Source organism: Carex rostrata, chromosome 1 (assembly GCF_964058835.1).
Source record: "Carex rostrata chromosome 1, lpCarRost1.2, whole genome shotgun sequence".
In the NCBI taxonomy this organism is placed as follows: Eukaryota; Viridiplantae; Streptophyta; class Magnoliopsida; order Poales; family Cyperaceae; genus Carex; species Carex rostrata.
In genome coordinates this window covers 596,501-617,254 of record NC_135918.1, presented here as the reverse complement: position 1 = coordinate 617,254, position 20,754 = coordinate 596,501, and the positions used below count along the sequence as shown (strand labels likewise).

General features: G+C 34.3%; 3 protein-coding genes across 5 annotated transcripts; 1 reads left to right on the top strand and 2 right to left on the bottom strand.

The window, feature by feature from the left end:
* Window positions 1–1,400: 1,400 nt before the first annotated feature.
* Window positions 1,401–5,879, top strand: LOC144550637 (heat shock protein). Of its 3 annotated transcripts, none has more exons than XM_078298627.1 (8): window positions 1,401–1,739; window positions 2,046–2,144; window positions 2,666–2,816; window positions 3,630–3,809; window positions 4,194–4,328; window positions 4,694–4,776; window positions 4,912–5,080; window positions 5,277–5,879. In XM_078298627.1, the coding sequence occupies exons 1-8, from the start codon at window positions 1,474–1,476 to the stop codon at window positions 5,379–5,381; spliced, it is 1,188 nt and encodes a 395-aa protein (XP_078154753.1). In that variant the 5' UTR covers window positions 1,401–1,473; the 3' UTR covers window positions 5,382–5,879. The 3 variants fall into 3 exon arrangements, with proteins under 3 accessions (XP_078154753.1, XP_078154758.1, XP_078154763.1); XM_078298632.1 differs by having other exon boundaries at window positions 1,402–1,739; window positions 4,969–5,080; XM_078298637.1 differs by having other exon boundaries at window positions 1,405–1,739; window positions 4,987–5,080.
* A 436-nt stretch (window positions 5,880–6,315) lies between these two features.
* On the bottom strand, window positions 6,316–9,287 carry LOC144550625 (uncharacterized). The gene is made up of 2 exons (XM_078298617.1): window positions 8,885–9,287; window positions 6,316–8,613 (listed from the first exon to the last, which is right to left on the bottom strand). The coding sequence occupies exons 1-2, from the start codon at window positions 8,985–8,987 to the stop codon at window positions 6,458–6,460; spliced, it is 2,259 nt and encodes a 752-aa protein (XP_078154743.1). The 5' UTR covers window positions 8,988–9,287; the 3' UTR covers window positions 6,316–6,457.
* A 6,989-nt stretch (window positions 9,288–16,276) lies between these two features.
* LOC144550613 (Transcription elongation factor (TFIIS) family protein) lies at window positions 16,277–18,903 on the bottom strand. Its single transcript, XM_078298610.1, has 9 exons — window positions 18,309–18,903; window positions 18,137–18,208; window positions 17,963–18,048; window positions 17,811–17,884; window positions 17,652–17,716; window positions 17,487–17,514; window positions 17,091–17,224; window positions 16,905–16,998; window positions 16,277–16,715 (listed from the first exon to the last, which is right to left on the bottom strand). Exons 1-9 carry the CDS (start codon window positions 18,750–18,752, stop codon window positions 16,615–16,617), a joined length of 1,098 nt encoding a protein of 365 aa, XP_078154736.1. The 5' UTR covers window positions 18,753–18,903; the 3' UTR covers window positions 16,277–16,614.
* Between the last annotated feature and the right edge of the window lie 1,851 nt (window positions 18,904–20,754).

The following is a 20,754-nucleotide window of genomic DNA, read 5'->3' as shown; positions in this document are numbered from 1 at the left end:
GGTCTGTATATACATATTTTTATACAGACTTATATATGCAGATTTTAAAATGAGAATTTATATATGCGATAATATGTGATAATATACAACCGAATATGTAGTCGAAAATGCAAAACTACTTATCTGATCAAATATAAATTTTTTATTTGCATTGCAAACCGAATAGGAATATGTGATCACATAGATCAAATTCTAATACACCGCATTCAATGTTTTTTTTAAGAAAAGTGATAATCTGAGCGATCTAACAAGATTGTTGTTCCATTTTCCAAAATTTTTATTAATATTAAAAGAATATAAAATTTAACATTCTATATTCAAATTTGAAAAAAAATCGAAATCTACTCAATTTGGAGAATAATTTTCCAGATCCAAGCCTTCTTTTTGGAAAATTATTATCTGGATTCAAAAATATCTTCCCGGAGAAGTATTCTCTGAATTTGTGTTTCCGAAAAATAAATTCTCCGGATTTGTGCTTTTATAATTAAACAGAAAATGTTATGATTTATTTATTTTTGTATTAAAATATTATAAAATATATATATATATATATTTTTAAAATAGATGGAATACTATATAATTTGATTTATCAGCAATGTTCTAAATAGCGTGCTATAGCGATGCAATAGGATTTTGGGACCTTGAACGCTAAGCTATGGAATAAAAGTGTGTTGTTTCAGCTACAACCGCTATAGCGGTCCGCTATCTATGCTACATGCAACTCGCTATAGCACACGCTATGCTACTTAGGCTTTTATATAAAAGCCCAACTAAAAATTAATTTTAAAAACCAATTTTTTCAAGGTCCATATTGATTTTGTTTTTAAATAGAAAAAGATAGATAGTTTATTTCATGATGCTTAGGTTTTTTTTTAATAGAAAAAAAATATAGTTTATATCATGTTGCTTCGGTTATTTTGAATGGAATAACATAGATAGTTTATGATATTATTAGGGATATTTTGAATAGCAATTTGGACTTTGTACTGATTTAATATAAATAATCTAATTCCTTGATCAATTTTGTATTACTTTTTGCTCTAGGAGACTTTAGATAATGTTGATAATTAGTAGAAATATAAAATATAATTTTTTAAATAAAAATTTCTATGTAGGATAGCTTTCGTTATTCAAGATAGGTTTTTTAAGTCTTTCCGCTATTTATATATATATATTTTAAGGAGGAGATTCATGATTATTTGATGTTCCGCAGAAACTCCGAATAGTAGCGTTGCCTTCTTATTTTTAAAATTATCAGCTAAGTTTTCTTATTTTTAATATTTTATTTATTTGATTTCTTATGAATAAAAATTGCGGTAATGTACTGTACTCTATCAATAAAAAATTCCAAATTAAATACCAACCCAACCCGAGGGTCCGGAGTTCCGGACCTCTCTAATTGGTGGAGCTAGAGCGGTAGAGCCTAGAGCCTAGAGCCTAGAGCCTAGAGCCTAGAGGTTGTACTCCATCTCCATGTACCGTATTCTGAGGGGAACCCGGAGAAGACAGACAGCTTTAGGTGGAGGTGGAGGTGGAGGTAGAGGTTTCCGGTCGGAAGCGGCCTTAGACGCCATTAGATGTTTCATTGAAAGAGGAAGAGAAACAGGCGGGTTGAACGTGGCGTTGTACAACTATCCCTCTTTCTCTGGCGCATACGCCGCTCTGTTCGCCTCTCTTTTTCACTCCAAGCTCCACCTCCCTTTTCTCCCTCTCCCTTTCTCTTCCGTCCACCCTTTCAAGTGAGTTGATTTTACTCTTTAAACTCTTATTTTAGTTGTTACTTGTTAATGCATCCTATCGGCTATCACCTCTCACCTCTCACCTCTTTTTAAGGCAATGAGGCTGCTTGCATACTGTGTGTTATCAATCCCGGCCTTAAGTACCTTCTTTACTAACCGTATTGATTAAAAGCAACTACATAGTTGACAAAACATCGGATGATGGTTTTTTTAAACTATTTGTCATTTTGCAAATAACACCTAACCAATAGTTTTTCCTTTTTGTCAAAATATTTTTTTAACTTGTATTATCTACATTCTACAAAGGGTGGAAGATTTCAAGCTTGCAGGTGTCAAAACATGCTATCTTCTAGATTTCGTCGGTCCAAAGGATTTCTCCTTTGAGCTCGCACATTTTTTTCCTTGGTATGACAAATTGATCTCTTTTTGGTCAATCAAAATACTAAGATTAAGGAAGAATGAATGTGGTCTTCAATCTTTATTTGCAGAAATTTAATCTCGTCAACCAAACCCCTTATGATATGGGTTGAATTGGTATTTGCTTACTTAAGAAATGCAAATAAGGAATGGGTATTGGCTTCGACCTGACCAGCTCATCATTGCCAAATTGTTATATTTGCCGGTTTAACTTGTTACAATACTCTCTCTCTCTCTCTCTCTCTCTCTCTCTCTCTCTCTATGATGTTATTAATGAGCAAATCTTTTCATTTGAAAAGATTCAAGCATTAATGGGTCAGATCCAATATGGACTTGACTTATTAACCCAAGCTTGTCTTAACTTGGAGAGGTCGACAATTTCCAGCCATATAACTAGCCTATGGACCAAGAATTATGAAGTTAAAAGTTCAGTGATCTAGCCCTGGATTCATGTGAAAGGAAAAAAAAGGGGAACATTAATTAGTGCTTGAAATTTTGTTTTTGCGCAGTGTGATTGCATTCGATCATCGCCAATCTACAATCACCAGGCTTTCTAAGATGAGAGAGAAACGCTCATCTAACCTTGATCTGCAAGTAGATACCACCAGAAGCAGCGCCAGAGCCACTTTTGATTATTTCTCTACTAAGCTTCATGGGAATGTAAGTATGAGATCCTTAGAATATCTAGTATTTCTGTGTCTTTCTTTACTAGTAGGATTTAAGAAGAAAGCTTGTTGGGGAAATGTAATGCCATCAGTGTACATGGAAGTTTGTACTGAAGCTAACTTTGAGGCTGTTTGTATTTACGTTTGAGCTTTGTGTTCATTTGTGGTCTCTGAGTGTTTTATATATCAGTTATTACACATTTACACTATATATATTAGCTTTTGATAAAAAAAAAAGCTTGCAATTGTCAAACCAAAGAGGCATAATATCACCGAGGATACCACAACCTGGTAGTTTACTATTTGTTCTGTTAGCAGTTCATGTTACTTTTTTACTGAGTGTGACTACTTTTACTGAGCCTGACTTGTATGTTTACTTGTATTATTAAAGCTTTTAGAAAAGTTGTATTATTAAAGCAACCACTTATCTACTTGTATTATTAAAGCTTTAGAAAAGTTGGTTGATTAACATCATGTCAGCTTTATCAATGTGATTCCTCTAGCGTATCTTATCCGCATTTCAAGTGGTCAAGATATAGAATTGACCAGCAATGAGCATGGTGGAAATGTAATACTATAAGTAACTTACAATAGATGTTTTTGGTATCCTGACTTTTTAAAATATCTGTATGTTATTGTAAATTGAAAATTTTGGTCCCCTCCTCTCAGTACGGTAAAATGCACCTAGGCTAGTATTTAAGATTGTAAATTACCATATTTAATAATTGTTTGAATTGCAAAACTTAAGGTCAAGTTAAGTTGATCAGTGGTATTTAGAAAAATGACCACCTCTTGGATTGTTTTGTAGGGGGGATCTCAGAGACTGTTGGACACAGAAGAACTAGAGAGAGTTACATATCTTCTTAGATACTTAGAAGACTCTGATCTTTGCCAGTGGAAGTTACCTGACATAAAGTACTTCAATGCTGGGATCAGGGACCTACGTGCAAAACTGAATTGCATTGTAAATCCTCATCTTTTTGACCAGGTTTACTTCTTCTCTGCCTTCTACTTTCTGGTGGGGAATGTTTTGAGAGAGGGGTGGGGGGCATTTATGGGCATGGAATTGTGCTATTTGAAGGTGAGTGTTCATTTTATTGGTTTTGCTTTAATGTTTTCATTACCCTGTCCCTTTTTTTATTGAGATAATTTATTGCATATCAAGTTTCAATTTGGTCTTGAGTGCACTACAAAGACCTATTAATTGTATCATTATTGTTCTGTGCCAGTTAGGTTTAGTACCTATATGCTGACAGAGATTTTTCAGCATGGGAAAGCACATGGGCTGAAATTGCTAGAACTTGTATGGTAGTGTACTCTATATTTTAATAAGGTACTACTATGTTTATCTAACAAGAGATGTTGCTGATAGCTACTGGAGATTGATACCAGTGCCTTAATAGCCAAAGGGAGATCTATTCTTATATCACGGCAGAATGAGGCTGGCACTTTGGTTAAAAATCCCTTCAGACTTTGTCTAGGAAGAGGATTATATGGAGAGTGCCTGGTAATTTTCTTTTAGTTTTTTTCTTTATTAGTCACTTTAAAGAAAATCTAATTAGATACATAATTACTTCTATTTTTGTTTTCTCATCAAGGAACAAAGACCTTGACTAGCTGGCGTCTTACTGATCAAACTGCTTTCTGAAGCATGGACCAATTGCTTATTGTTTTGTAACCTTAAAGTTACAAGTCAGTTTGAATTGGCAATGCATCATATAATTATGGTAGAAAACTATACTGAGATTCAACGCCATGATTCTTTGTTTGGGTATAGGTCCTACTGGAACTCTAGTACAACTATTGGGAAGCTTATTAAAAATAAATAGAAGAGCTTTTTATTTGGAAATAAATTGGAAATTGATATTTCAGGCAGTTAGGTCAGATGGGCATTCAAATCTGAGTCACGAAATCAGCTTGGAACTAAGCAGGAGAAGCTCTGCTGCTGGTTTAAGGTAATAAATCTCAAAAACTTAAATAGGAATAAAAATAAAAGTTAAAAATTATCCAAAAAGTATGAATCCATAATCCATATATGAAAATGTTTAGCTGATGCTTGGAAATTTATTGATATCCATTGTATCAAGTAGATTATGGGTTCAGGTGTGCCTGCTCAGATCATACTGGATTTTAATATCTTGGCTAAGGTCGTCTCTGATAAATAGGCCCATAGGTGCAGCAGTGTTCATGCAAAGGGGCATTGTAAAGGTGTGTCTTAGGAGCTTTGATAGTATGACTGACACTTCAGAAATTGCCAAGGTATGTTGTGGTAGAAGTATTCATGAATTCGTATACTCTCCTTTGCAATTAAGCACCAAAGAAGCCAAGTTAATGACGTAAATTTGGTCTTGAGTGGTATTGGAACTGTAATAGTGGTATAGTGGTACTGCAAATTCCGTACTCCCAATTTTTTGGTCTCAAATGAAAAATTCCTAATTTTGGTTTCACAATGGAGGTCTATGGTGGAGGTGGAAAACCTAGCTCAAGCTCTTTTACACTAAGAATGGATGACTACAATCTTTGGACTTCAGTTAATGTTCCTGATACATATGATAGGTAATAATAATGTATTTGTTAGATTAGATAATAATGGTGTCAACTATTTTGCTCAATAAAAAAAAATATTTTCCACTCAGAACAATGAAGTGGAGTTTTATGTCCATTAAATGTCAGAGTCAGACATAACTATGTTGTTCTTTTATTTGAATTTGCATACAAGTCAAAATTTCAGGAGCTTCTCCACAAAAATGAAAACTGGAGAGAAACTTAAAACATGACTTGCAAGTTGCAATAGATCTACTGAGGTTAGTGAGATGTTTTCCCTCTTATTTTGGTTGTTGAGTGTTTTTTCATAATTATTTGGTGAGTTGATAATTCTTTGTGTTCATATTATATTTAAATTTAAAAAAAAAAAAAATCATAGTTGTTAGTGCTTCTGTAGTATTGAATTGCTCCACTTGATTTGATGTGTTATACATAGTTGAGATCTTTTTCAACATTGTGAGACTTGAAAATTTAAATTTGAATCAGTTGCAAAATATAACCTAGTTTATTGTCAGAGTTATATGTAGCTAAACTTTGGTTGAAATTTTTGGTCTTTTAACATAAACTTAGCTTGTCTTTCTTCTTATCTTTGGAAAGGAATATGACATCAAATGGGTACTAATTACAAAATTCTTGGTGTGAAATTTGTGGGTTAAAAGAATTATTTCAGAGTGTCAATTGTTGCATGGGTACCTTTTGATCCAATGCACCATTTTCAATTTCTGGTAATGTTTAGATGCAATGTACTGTTTTTGATCTCTGCATTTGCTAAAGTTTGGGTTACACAATTTCCACACACTGTGGTCCAATATGACATATTTATATACATTTACATTAACATTCGATGGAATATGATACATGCGTTTCTTTTCAAGTATAGGGCTTTAGGGGAGGTGAAAAAATATTGTTTGAGCATTAATATTTCTATTAAGAAAAGGAAAACAAAAACAAAAATGAGAAAGTTCCAGGCTAACAAGTAAAAATGTTTCTGCAGCAAACGAAATTGTAATATTGATATCTCTCAATACACAAAATATGAAGTTTTTGACTCAAAACACAATGGACTATATACATAGAATCAATTACAATGTTTTATCTCGTTGATCTAGCACGCCTCTTGTTCCTAAGCACATGCATGAACAGTGCCATGAGTGACAGAATAAACACTGACCCTGCTATCATGCTAGGGTAAAGTGTCGATTTGGCCCCTCTCTTTCTTCTGCTCCTCCATTCCTGTTCATTTACTTCCTCTTCCTCTTCCTCTTCTGTTTCTTTACTGTGAACTTCACTCTCTTGATCTGATCCAACTTGATTTTCTTCAGAACTGGATTCCTTTCTCTGAATTGATTTTGGCGAATCTGGATGAGGATCTAAAAGTGGATGCACTATGGGCTGGTCTTCTTGAACTTGTTGTTCATTCTGATCTGGTTCGTTTTTCTCAATTGATCTTATTGAGTTCAGCTCAGGATCTGACGGTGGAGATTCAATAAATGGGTCTTCTTGAACTTCTTGTTCACTGTGGTCTGGTTCTGTTTTCTCAATTGATTGTGTTGAATCTGGATCAGATTCTGATGGTGGAGATGTTATAGGTGAGCCTACTTGAACTTGTTCATCAATGTCTGGTTCGCATTTCTCAATTGGTTTCGGTAAATCTAAGTTAGGATTCGAAGCTGGATATTCTGGAGGTGCACCTTCTATTTTCTCTTCTTCCTTTTCTTTAGGTTTCATTTTGGTTTCTATGTTTTGGGGTTTTGGGGGACCTATTATCTCTTCTTCTTTTTCTTTAGCTTTTGTTTCAGTTTCTATTTCTTGTGGTTTTACTGTGGTTTCAGTTTCTATTTCTTTAGCTTTTGGCGAATCTGGATGAGGATCTAAAAGTGGATGCAGTATGGGCTGGTCTTCTTTAACTTGTTGTTCATTCTGATCTGGTTCGTTTTTCTCAATTGATCTTATTGAGTTCAGCTCAGGATCTGACGGTGGAGATTCAATAAATGGGTCTTCTTGAACTTCTTGTTCACTGTGGTCTGGTTCGGTTTTCTCAATTGATTGTGTTGAATCTGGATCAGATTCTGATGGTGGAGATGTTATAGGTGAGCCTACTTGAACTTGTTCATCATGGTCTGGTTCGCATTTCTCAATTGGTTTCGGTAAATCTAAGTTAGGATTCGAAGTTGGATATTCTGGAGGTGCACCTTCTATTTTCTCTTCTTCCTTTTCTTTAGGTTTCATTTTGGTTTCTATGTTTTGGGGTTTTGGGGGACCTATTATCTCTTCTTTTTCTTTAGCTTTTGTTTCAGTTTCTATTTCTTGTGGTTTTACTGTGGTTTCAGATTCCAATTCCTCTGGTTTTTTCATTATCTCAACTTCCCGTTCGTTGATTTCATTTTCTATGTTTCCCCTTTCCATTTCTAAATCGTCAGATTTTGATTCATCATTCATTTCCAATTCCAGTTCTGGGCAGCCTTGTTCGATTTCTTTATCTGGGTCCGGAGCTTCGCGATTGATTTCTAGTTCCATTTCTGGGCCCTCGTGAATGATTTCGCACTCTGGTTCTGGGTCTTCATGTTTTATTTCTGGCTGCACTTCAGGTTCTTCATGCTTGATTTCTAATTCTAGTTCTGGGTCTTCAAGTCTGATTTCTGATACTGCTTTTGGTTCTTCATGCTTGCTTTCAAATTCTGGTTTTGGGTCTTCGAGTTTGATGTCTGATACTATTTCTGGGTTATATAGGTTTTCTGGTTCTGGTTTTGGATCATCATCCTTGATTTCTAATTCCAGATTGGGTTCTTCTTTATCAATTTCTAGTATCTCTATATCTGTTGTAATTTCAAGTTCGTCTCCTTCTGTTATTTCCTCTATGGTTTCAATTTCCCGATACACAAAATCTTGCTCCAGGTTTTCATAATCAACCTCCAACTCCTTTTCTTCATTTATGTCAGTTTCTTGTAAATCAAGTGGTACCTCTTTGCCTATCTCCAAAGCAATCTCTTGTTCTTGTCTTACTACTTTAGGAAGTGTAATGACAAGAACAGCATCTTCTTCCTCATAACCCACATCGATCCTATCCAAATCAACCCCACTCGGTATTAAGAAATCCTCTGAGAACCCTTGGATTGAGACTTCGTGAGAGATCCTGACTCTTTGTGAGACCTCTGTCTCGATCAAGTAAGTTTCTCCTTTGTCTCCAGTTATGTTGATTTCAGTTCTTGTTTCATTTAAACTCACTGCTATCTCATCTTTCTCAAATCCTAAAATCAATGTTGAATTTGAAAGTATTTATTTGTATCAATTGAAAGATAAGAACTGTGTATCAGCGTATGAAAATAAGTATGCCTCTCATGATGAAAACCAAGTCAAAAATTGTGAACTTTGAAAATTGGAGAAAATTATCTTCATTTTTAACCATAAATTCTAGGCCTGTGACATTTCTAAAATAATATTAGACTTAAAAATCACAAGGCCCTAGGATTATTGTGAAATATATTTATATGAAGAATTGAAATGGTGGATGTATGGTACCTGGGAGATGTGCGACGATGAGAAACACTGTGTCAGTATCGGTGGACGTGAAGGTGATAGTATCTGCTAATCGAGTTTCGTGGACCCCTATATCCAGCTCCATGCATGCCTATCTACAACATAGGTATTTACTATTTAGTTTGTGTGGTATTTTTTTGCCATACCAATTGTTGCATCTTGAGACACAAGAATTCATTTCTTTGCCTCTAGTTTATAAGAGATGCCTAATGGAAGGGAAAGGGAAAGGGAAAGGTTTAGAGAGGGATAGGGCTTCTTTTCAATGGGAACGTTTCTTTTCTCCGAAGTGTGGAAGAGAACTGTAATTTACACCTTTGGCTTCACGGGAAGGTTTCCTCTCTCCAGTTATTCCTAGTATGGAACCGTTCCTTCTTGATATGGGTTACCTAAGTTAAGGTAAATCAGATGGTGCACATAATAGTATAATACTCTCCTCAGGTTTGCTATTACTATGGACACTCACTGTATTTAAATAGAATAAAAAGACGTGTGAGCACTGAGTGAAAATGCCAACGAGGTAAAATTTAATTTTCTAACCCATCTCTGAAGGAATCACACTGGCCATCAGGCCATGGTTATATGTTGAGCCACTGTTACTAAAACCGGAGCGGACTGGATGGATGGACCAGAAAAAAAACCGGACCCGGAACAAAATACAGTTCAGTTGGAATAAAAGACCAAATAAGCATATCAGACTCAGAGGATACGCATTCGGTGGCCCATTCATCACCTTTTACAGTGTCAGAAAAAGAAAAAAGAAAACAGTTAACACGTGTTATTCTGTGAACGAATCTGTGTTTTCTTTATGTGTTACTACCACGTATTTTATTTTAAACAATTATGTATATGTATTTGAACACGATCAATCGCCATCATATTTTATTTTTCTTAAAAAAATCTAAAACTGCAGAAAATATAATATGGATCCACAGTTCTTTGTAATCACAAAAGAATGAAATTTTTATATGATGTGAGTTATTCAATTCTAAAATAAAAAAAAGTATAATTATAAGTTCCTTACATTGTAACTAGCTAGTTTAATATTTCTCAAAATTCTATGATGTTAGTTATTTATCACAAAAGCGTTCTTATAATGTTTTATTTTAATAATTAAAAAATAAGTTTAACAAAATTTGAGTTTAAAAATAAATGTTTCTTGCATTTTTTATATAGTTTCATTATAAATTTAGACTTGATTCTCACTTCTCAGTATAGTCTTTTTGTAAATCTTCAATTATTAATAATATTAAAAAATCATGACATTGTAAATGAAAATGTATCTTTATCCAATAGACGAAATATATATATATTGTATTCAATTATTAATAATCTTCATTTTTCGTCTTTCAGCTTTGTTATTGATTTTTTTTTCAGCCATTAGACAAATTAAACTTTTATGTGATGTATTATTTTGACAATGTACATTGTTATACCTTTGCATTTACTTAATATTAATTAAAGGCTAATACTTTCATTTATTGGAGAATAACTTTTATATTTCTTAATAAAGTTAATATTATTAAAATATTAACAATTGAACCGACTAACTCACCGATTCGATGAATAAATCATTGATCCAAATCATTACCGGATCCATGTCTGATCCGATTATAATAACATTGTATTGAGCGTACTACCGAACAATTGACATTCCGCGCATCATATGCTAAACTTGAAATTAAATAATTTGGATACCTCCCTTAACTGCGAGATGCAATTTTGGTAGTGTTTTTGTTGGATGCAATCTGTGTAGCACTGTAGTTGCTCCCTCATCGGTCACAAACAGTGTTTTAAAATGCGGTTTTGTTCATACATGTAGAAAGTCACTGTATACCGCATATGTGGCATGCAACTGTATATGCAGATTTGTATGTGACATGTTTTGTTAAAAAATTACAGATAAAATAAAACCATTTTTTTTTTATCTAAAGACTCAATTTAGTCTAATGGTTTGTACTCTTTATCATATTATAAATGTTATAGATTTTAATCTTCTCTACCGTAAAATAATTTTTAGACATTTTCAAGTCCACATGGACCATATAAATGTGCTCCAATATTCAAAACAACATGAACTTAACTGCATGGAATTCTATATGTGAAAGACCACTGTATAAGCACATGCGGTCAATGTGGCCGTATTTTAAAACACTGTTCACGGATTTGTATATTTCTAGGTACCTGGCTCAACCGAGTATGAATCTGCTGTAATTCCGAGAGGAATTACAGGATTCTGAAATGTCAATATCAACCGTTCAAATTTTTTCATGCGCAGATCTCGAAAATGTTACAAAGAAGTATATTTTCATGCACACATCTCGAGAAAGACCAACAGTTGAAATTAGAATTACAGGGTCCTGTAATTCCCAGAGAATTACAGCAGATTTATTTTCATATTTGTGGGTGTAACGCCGTAACGCAAGCTTATTATATGACTTGTCGATCATGGGCAAAGCGTGACCGATTTACTTAAATTGTTTTTAGTAATAATTTATTAACCAAGATATACTGTGTAGTTTTGCATAATGACGAATTTGTAATAGTTAAGTAATAATATTTTCTTAATGAGAGGGTTCAAATGCCTCCATTTTTTGTGAGTATGGCTAATATAACATCAGTGTCATTTTAGTCTATATAACACCAACTCTAAAACCTATCAAATCGAGTTCAAATGGTGAATCCAAACTGTTCAAACCGATTTACTTCATTAGTTGTGCGTTTACATATAAAATTTATAAGTTTTTGAGTTTATTTGGTATCAAGCCAAGCGGTCAAATGTGTGAGTTTTTAAGTTAATTTAATACATTCATTTTTCAATTTTTTTTGCCGCTTGATTTGATACTAAAATAACTCAAAAATATAAAAAGTTTGCATGTAAACGCATCACTCATAAAGTAAATTAGTTTGAACGGTTTGAATTCGCCATTTGAACTCGATTTGATAGGTTTTGGAGTTGGTGTTATATAAACTTAAATGACACTGATGTTATATTAGCCATACTCATTTTTTGTGCCTCCACCATGTCTCAATTTTTTAAATCTTTAATAACTCAAAATTTAAAACTTAAAAATCAAAATAAAACAGTTAAATGTGATCTATATTATTGTCTCAATGTGCACATAAAAAATTATCACATTTCAATTTTATTTTTATGTGAATTAATAAGTTCAAAAATCAACGTCTAGAAATCATCCACATTAGTGCGTTTTTTACGAGCTCTTGATGACAATCAAAATAAAATTGAAATGCTATAATTTTTTACACGTGCATAGAAAAAATGATGTAGATCATATCCAACGGTTTTATTTTGACTTTAGAGTTTTAAATTTTGAATTATTAAAGTTTTAAAAATGAAGGCATGGTGGAGGCACAAAAAATGGAGGCATTTGAACCCTCCTCTTTCTTAATTATATTTAATTGTGCCTATAAATCTTGATAAACTTTTATTAACTTTTTCTCAAAACAAAATAAATAATTAAAAAAAAAAAAACTAAAACTAAAGCGAACAGAGTTGTTAATTGAAATCTAAATTTAAACCACGTTATCAAATGCGAAATTGTAATAAATTTTTAGTTTATAAATATTAAATAACCTCATACTACTTTATGACTACATGTTATATAGCTACATATCTGAAATGATTTATTTATTGTGCTAGAGAAAATCGGCTTTTATCTGCGAAGTAATGCCCAAAGATTAAAAAAAAAAATCATGAAGTAAATGATCTAATATTGAAATATTTTATGATGCCAGAGAAAAAATTCTATTAGAATTCAATATCTAATAGAATTCAATATATCTAAATATCATTAGACTCTCTATGAGACTATGACTACTTAGTTGTATTAAGGAAGGTATAATTTCGAGCAAAATATCCAGTGAACTTTTTCTATTATAAACAAGGACAAGGAATCTTGAAAGAAAAAAAAAATAAGAACTGTGTTGGAAACTTTATTTATTTTTTACTCTGCAATCTGCATCACAGCAGACGAGTAATGAAGCTTTATTTGTATTTCACAATGTTGAAATGCTCTGTGCCATACTCTCTGTCTTTTTAAGCTTCTTTGTGAAGTCTTTTAATCAGACAATGTGCTTATGTTTTCGTATTCTGTGCTGAAACTTTGAACAATAGTTAACTTGTAGTTTTAATTGCTAGGAGAACAGTTTGATACCTGTCAATTCCTTTGATCTGGGAGACATGTTTTATTTTGTAAGTTACATATTTTGAAATGAAACGGACAATAGTAGTCTTATTTAAAAAGAAAAGAAAAACTCTTATGTCTTTGATTATAGAAGCTTATTCATATTTAATATAACCGGATTAATTTAAAAAGTATCTGTCTTATGACAATATTTGTATTCATATTTTTTGTTTAAAGAGGAAAAGATTACCAACATAGTGATAAGAGATAAGTACATATAAATAATTATAATTAGCGTGAATTTAAAATATTTTGTCATTATAAATAACAAGGGCTTATTACTTATTAGCAGAGTTGAAGAATAAATAAAATAATTTTACACATCAAGCGGTCTTATTCATATAATGATATAAACTAAGTATGTTGTGGTTTTCACTTTTCAAGAATCAAGAGTTTAACTACTTGAAGGTATTCGACAGTCGACACGAATATTATTATTATTACACATGGTTTCAAACCCAGCAGACCAAAAATACAGAAACGGACTGCGGACAAATCCCTTCCCTCACTGTCGGCTGTCGCGGCTAATTCGTCCGCTCAAACCTCGTGGGCCCCACCAACACACATGACCTGATGTCCTGATGAGCACCCGCCAACACGAGGAATGCGTACCCTCTGCATTAACTCAAAAGACAATCTTCTCTTTTCAGTTAATAAATCTCAACTGATTAATTTTAAACTGAGTTAACTCTATCAGAAGAAAATACTCTTTAGTCTCGTAGAAAATTGTGTGCAAAAGTAAAGATCAAGGAGGCTTAGGGGTTTTAAACCTTCAGCTTATGAATAAGGCCCTTCTTGCTAAATGGTGGTACCGGTTTCTGGATAATTCTGTTTCTGGTAGATGTAAAAATATTTTGCTTAGTAAATATGAAACTAGAACTACTCTTTCTCTTTGTTTACCATTTTGGCAATCAATCCTAAAAGATCATGTGGTTATCAATTTAGGGCTAAATAAAAAAATAGGTAACGGTAAAACAACTTCTTTTTGGTTAGATAGATGGTGTAGTGAAAATACCTTAAAAAATCAATTTCCAAACCTTTATTCTATTGTTACTGATACGGCCCAAGTCCCGGAGGACGAGACCGTGATGTTTTGGCGGCTCGACTTGCCCCAACTCGGGAAGTTCGGTTCGAGTCTCGCAGTGGTGACTTAGGATAATTATTGAGGTACTCGTACTCTAACCTGTTGGTACCTTCTATTGTCCAAAAGTTCAGCCCCTCATCCCTCGGGATTTGGGACTTATATAGGTCATTCTCTGACAATCATTCCGCGTTGTCAGGATTGTTAGAGTCCGCATATTGTTCTACGTAGCGTCCCTGCGGAGGTTATGGGGACACTATGCCGAGAGGGCTTTTCGATTGGGCTTGATTTCGGGTCCGTCTCGTTTGTCCGAGGTCACCCTGGACAGGCCTTGGGCCTTAGTCATGCCGGATTGGCTTAACTGGGGATGAGAGTCTTATTCTTAGTCCCGGCCTGGTCCTTTACAGGGTTCGAGACCGGGTTATTCATGACCCACATCCATTCTTCTAAGGCCTTGTTCACATGGGCCTATCAGTTACTGATAGATTTATTTCTGTAGCTGAGGCATTTTCTACTTCTCATTTAAGTTTGTCTTTTCAACAGCAAATAACTGGTATTTATAGAGAAGAATTACTTACCTTGCACCACAAATTTCAGCATTTTACTTTGTCTTCTCATTTGGAAGATAGATTGATATGGCGATGGTCACAAGATGATTATTTTACTGTTCATTCTTTTTATAAATGGTTAGAATATGGTGGTATTCCAAATTCTGAGTATGATACCATTTGGAAATCTCGCATCCCTTTAAAAATCAAAATATTTCTTTGGCTTATCCGACGCGATAAAATTCTCACTAAGGTTAACTTGGCAAAAAAGGATGGCCAGGAGATCTCACTTGTGCATTTTGTGACCAACATGAGAGCGCTGACCATTTATTTATACACTGTTCATATATACACTTGATATGGAATTGGATTGCAACATACAATTCATTTCCTTTTACATGTAATTCTTTAGATGATTTATGGTTACTTGATGCTTTTATTCCCTTAAAAGATAGACTACTTGTAGAATTGTTAAGAGGAGCTATCTTATGAAATGTATGGTTAGAACGAAATCGAGTTATTTTTAATGATAATACTACTCTCATCTCAGCTAAATCATTAGGGTTTAAGATAATCTCTTTAGCTATTTTTTGGTGTAAGTCTAGTTCAAACAATTCATACTTAAAATTAAGTCTAATGCTTCCATGTGATGTTAAGAACCTTCCAGGTCAGCTCCTGGAGGCGGAAGAGGACCCCTCTCAAGCTCCTGGAGTCAGCAACCCCCAGATCATATGTCTGGAGAAGAGATGTTGGATGAGGATTTATTGAATTACTAGTCTCCTATGATATGATTGCTTTTTGAGACTTGTTCTTTTGCTTAGTATTCATTTTATTTCCAAATTTAGCTTTGCTCTGTACTATCTCTACGTGTATACTTTTATGTTTCATGATGGTGACTTGATATATGACTTTTCATATTTGATTTTGGTATCTATTTTAGGTACCACATCAGATATGCTTGATTTCTATGAAATCGGTGATAATACCATTATTTTTCAAAAAAAAAAAAACAATTATAACATAGGAGCTCTTTAATTTACACGAATTTTAAAACAAATTAGATAGGATCCCCTTTTGAGTTAGTGCAGAGGATACGATTTCCAACACGAGCATGTCATTCCTGTAGATTTACCAGTTATTCATAGTTGTAGCCACGGAATTGTGAAAAGAAGACGGAGAGAAAAGAGAATGATGTCTGCGCTTCAAACGGAATAGTAGCGAGGAATCATTAAATGTCGTGGAACAAAATTGACGTGTACCGGTGTACGTAATGAATTGAATATGATTTCCTATTTTACCATAGATACTAGATAGTATAAACTATAAACCAGTACAATGACAAGAATATTACAGTTGAAAAGAAAAAATGCGGGGAAGCCATGTTACCGAACTAGTTATATTGAACTACTTGCTAAGAAATAACTTATGGTGGCTAAATAAGGGAAATAAATATTTATATTTTCTAAAATAATTATCTGAAGAAAGCTAGGCACACTTGCAGTGCCTTACACTTGCAAGCAATAAAAGTATTTGAAACAGTATGTCAGAAAAATAAAAATCTCTTAAAATGCCGGTCCCGGTCATATCTCATATATTATATTCTTTTAGGGGCCCACCGCCCACTACCTCCCGGGATCCAAGAAGAGGCAAGTGCCTCATTAGTCATTTCTGTTCGGACCTGTCTCCATTTTGCTATCAGTTGCAAATAAATAAAAGAAAAAGAAAAAGAAAAAGGCTGGCGACATTTGCCGCAAATTCGCAATAAAAATTGTTCTGGAGTCTGGACACGATCCACTTCTGTTCACCAATAAACTTTTTAAGTTTTAACCTATCAATGGACCGAAGCAGGAGATATATGTATAACCGGAAGGCGGAAGCGCCTCAGCGGTTCCTTGAGGTGGAGCCCCCCCTGCGGATAAAGCCGTTCCTCGGCTTCGGGATCTCGTTTATGCTCATCACTTGAACAGTCCTTTGCTTCTTAGCTAAAATTATAACAAAATAAAGCATATTAAATTAGTTGATTCAGTTTTTACTTTTTAAGAAGACCATTATTAGCCCTTAATTTAACAAGGACATTTGAAGGGCTTTTTTTAAGGCTGTCAAAGAATTATTTGTTAGCAGAAAAAAATAATGGAACTTAATTGCTCTCTATTGGCAAGTAGATTGTGTACCATTTTGGACTTCTTGGTAGTTCTCTTGTAGCTTTTTCCTGGCGGACTCCAGCCTTGCTTGGTCAGCCAAGCTATCCTCTTTCTCCTTCCTCTTCTGGATAATTTTCAAAGCAAATCAAAATGAGCTCTGATTAACATAATGTAAACAAGTCACAACCAAACTATAAAGAATTAGTACTGTCTTACAGCTGGAGGGGCGACAGATGGGATGGAAGAACGGTCGTTTGTGGCGGGCTTGGCTCTCGCCTCGCTTCGCGAACTGGATCCTGCCTTGGAGGGTAAATAATCCGACCCGCTTCTCTCCGAAGAGCCTACTCCATCTGCTCCAGCAAATCCAAACATTCGACTTCATTAATTATATGAGGACAGATTATGAAGTTGGATAATTATTTGTTTAGAGCCCTTCAAAATCTCGAAATGTTAAAAGTCCCCAAGCAAAGCAAACAAGTTAAGAAGATAATAAAGTATCAGTTTGGCAATGCGGCCGGGGTATTTGTAATATTCTGAGATTTATAGGGGCTAATTAAACTAATTCCGAAGAACGAATATGCTCGTCTTTTGGAATTCCATCGCATCACTCACTCTGCCGCTTCGGCGAGCGCACGAACTCCTGCGTGTTCAAAAGTAGCAACCAATCAAAATTTATTATTGTAATTATTATTATTATTCATCAACTATTTCTATAAAAAAAAAAAAAAAAAAAAAAAAATTCGGAATGTAGCAGAAGATTTTTGCGATAATTCTCACATGGGGCCCACTAGAATTGTGGGGGCGGCTCTTTGGAGCGATCATCTGAGGCGAGCCATTTTCAGCTGCGGTGCGTCAAAATAAAACTGGTTTGTTAGTTCGATTTGAAAATCAAATTCTGGATAAATTTGCAAGTAAAATAAAAAATAAGTCCCTTACTGGGAACAGGCGAAGAAGAAGAGTCGCACGCGGAATTAGTCTTCATTTGCGCGTTCAGCAGCATCTTCCACTTGCTGCAACTCCAGTTAAAGAAAGTGAAAATTCAGCGAATCTGATACTATTTTTTAAAAAAATATTTCTATTTCTTTTACCTGATAATATGCTTGGCCAATTGACGCACCTCCTCGCATTGATGTTGCTTGCGGATAGCAGTCACATGGCGCGCAATATCCGTTTGCTGAATCCAGAAATTTATAAGTAACTAGAAAATTGTAGTTTTACACTAAAAATTAATGCAGATTTTTGGAGAAGTATGGGATGATTACGAAGAGAACTTCATAAGTGACGTCCATGTCTGCTAGACTCTGCAGGAGACACACCAACGATTCTTCATCGGACTGAAAGAAAAAATAAAATAAAATAGAGATTAAGCATCAGAAAAATTAGTAAGAATTAATAAGGCACTTAAATAAAACAATGTAACAGAAAGAAAATAACCCATTGCTCAGTATCTTCCAAGAACTCCCTCATTGAGATTATCTCTCGAATAGATGCCTCTGTTTCATTCTCATCTTCCCGTTCTCTATGTCTTATTTCCAGCTCAGGCGATGGTGTAGGAGACACAGCTCTCATATCTGGCGATTCTTCGATACCATAACCAGGGTTTACGACCGGACCATTCCCGTTAACAAGAGTTACCACCGATCCGTCCCCGTTGGTGCGGGTCGAATCGGGTCCGTGCCCATTTGCGAAGTTGGATCGGTTTGGATCACAGTTTCGGCACGGGGTCAGGGCATAGAGAGACTGGACAATTCCTTCCCGGCGGAGGCGGAGGTCGGCGGGGTGGTCGCGCACCGCAACGGCGATTGCCGTGTCGATGAGAGACCAAATATCGACACCGGTCCCTAGAACCTGCCTCAGGCGTTCCTCACTCGGATCCATGGTACTAGATCTTATGAGTTGAGTTGAGTTGAGTTGAGGTACGCAGCCAGAGAGAGGGATTTCAGAGAAAGAGAAGGGAAGATGCGAACTAGGAGATGAATGGAAGGATAGGTTCGTGTTATTTTTTTTTTCCTCTCCTTTTGGCCTTTCTATTTTGTCCGGGGATGGGGCCCATGGGGGTTCTGTTAGGAGAGAAATATTGGAATATCCTGAAATAGAATTATTGTACAACTGTATAATACTTCCGTCACTCCGTCAAGCTATATGTTTTAAATTTTCTCTGTGATATTGCAAATTTATTTAAATGTAAGTTCATAATAGTTAAATAAACATTTAGATCAATCAAATAATAAATAAATTATAATTGTTTAACAATTGTGATGTTGATCAACGAATTGTGAAAATCAAAAGGAATATTATTAGAAAGAAATTACTATAATCTAGATGGATATTATATCAACTTTGATATAATTGAAGCTCAATGCTAATTGAAAAATTGACTATTCAATTTTACCAACATTTAGTTAATGATGAAATAATTTTCAAACGTTAGGGAATTTGATCCACTACCTATTTAAATATCAAAGCACATTTTAGTTCTTGTATGAATTTAGTTGTTAATAAATTTTAATAACTTTGATCATCGATATGTTAATGTTTCTCTTCTTAAAAAAATAAAATGGTTATATCGACAATATACTTATTCAATTACTGTGTCAATTAACAAAAATCTAGTAAAAATAATCAAATGATCCGTAATCTATATAAATTAAACAAATCATATTAATAATTTTATTTTCGGACTTTGATAAGTCTTGACATTTTATTCTATAACTGTTATCAAAATAATTTGGTAGATAATAATATTCATTTGACTATTTGGACACTAATATTATATTATATTCTTACGCTCGAACTTATAATTAATTATTCATTGTCAACAAAAAAAATCTACATAATTTTTAATAATTTGGACACTAATGTATATTTATTTTTCTTAATAATATTAGAAGAATTAGACTTTTTTCTCTTTGCTCTTAAAAAGTATTGCACTCAGGTAGAATGTATGAGTATTGCACACGACAAGGTCAATTAGATAGTGGGTCTGTGTGCGGGTGAGAGAGAGAAAGAGAGGGAGAGATGATAAAACGGAAACTAAACTTCTATGTTGATTGGATTGTAACAACTCGTGATACAAGTTGTCACTCTACAGATATCGAAATAGAAGTATCAAAATAGTCACTGTGCCAAGTTTGTATATGAAGATCAACTCATATGTGAAAAGTATGTAGTTTGGCCACAAATATCTGAAACAAAATGCAGCTTATATTATCACTTACTAAATAGTAAATACAGCTACATCACTCGCTACACAAGGTGCCACAAAAATTATGAACCAGAAATGCACATGGGAGGATAATTAGGGAAAGGCACCAGAGTGTAAACATGTAGATATTTGATATTTCATCATGCTCCTATTTTATTTTTCCCATTTTCAATTTCTCTTCGTTATATGTTATGTCTCTTCATTTGAATTATTTCCAGGATATATTATATGTTACGTCTCTTCATTTATTTTGGGGAAATGATTTCGTAATTCCTAGTTAGTTCTTTGGGAGGCTTCACCATTGTAAGTTATCGTAAAAATAGAAAGTAATAAATCTTTCACCAGAAATATTGGCGTGTTCCGACTCAAATTCTTTTATTTATTATTATATATTTTTTTTTGAGAAAACCCGTAGCTAAATTCTTTTATTCTTTCCCTGATGTTTTACTCTTCAAGGACGGTGTCAATCTGACATAAAAACCGAGTCTTCTATAAAAGGTTCCCAAGAACACGTCTTGTAGCGAGTCACGGATGGAAAGAAAGGTCCAGACCACCAACACTCAAGTGGGCCTTCACCCTTATAAGAAAGCGGCGCACATCGGCACATGCAGTGACTTGTTACAGGATTTCCGTAAATTTGAAGCGGAGAACTTGACCTTTCTGAGACGAGTGAGG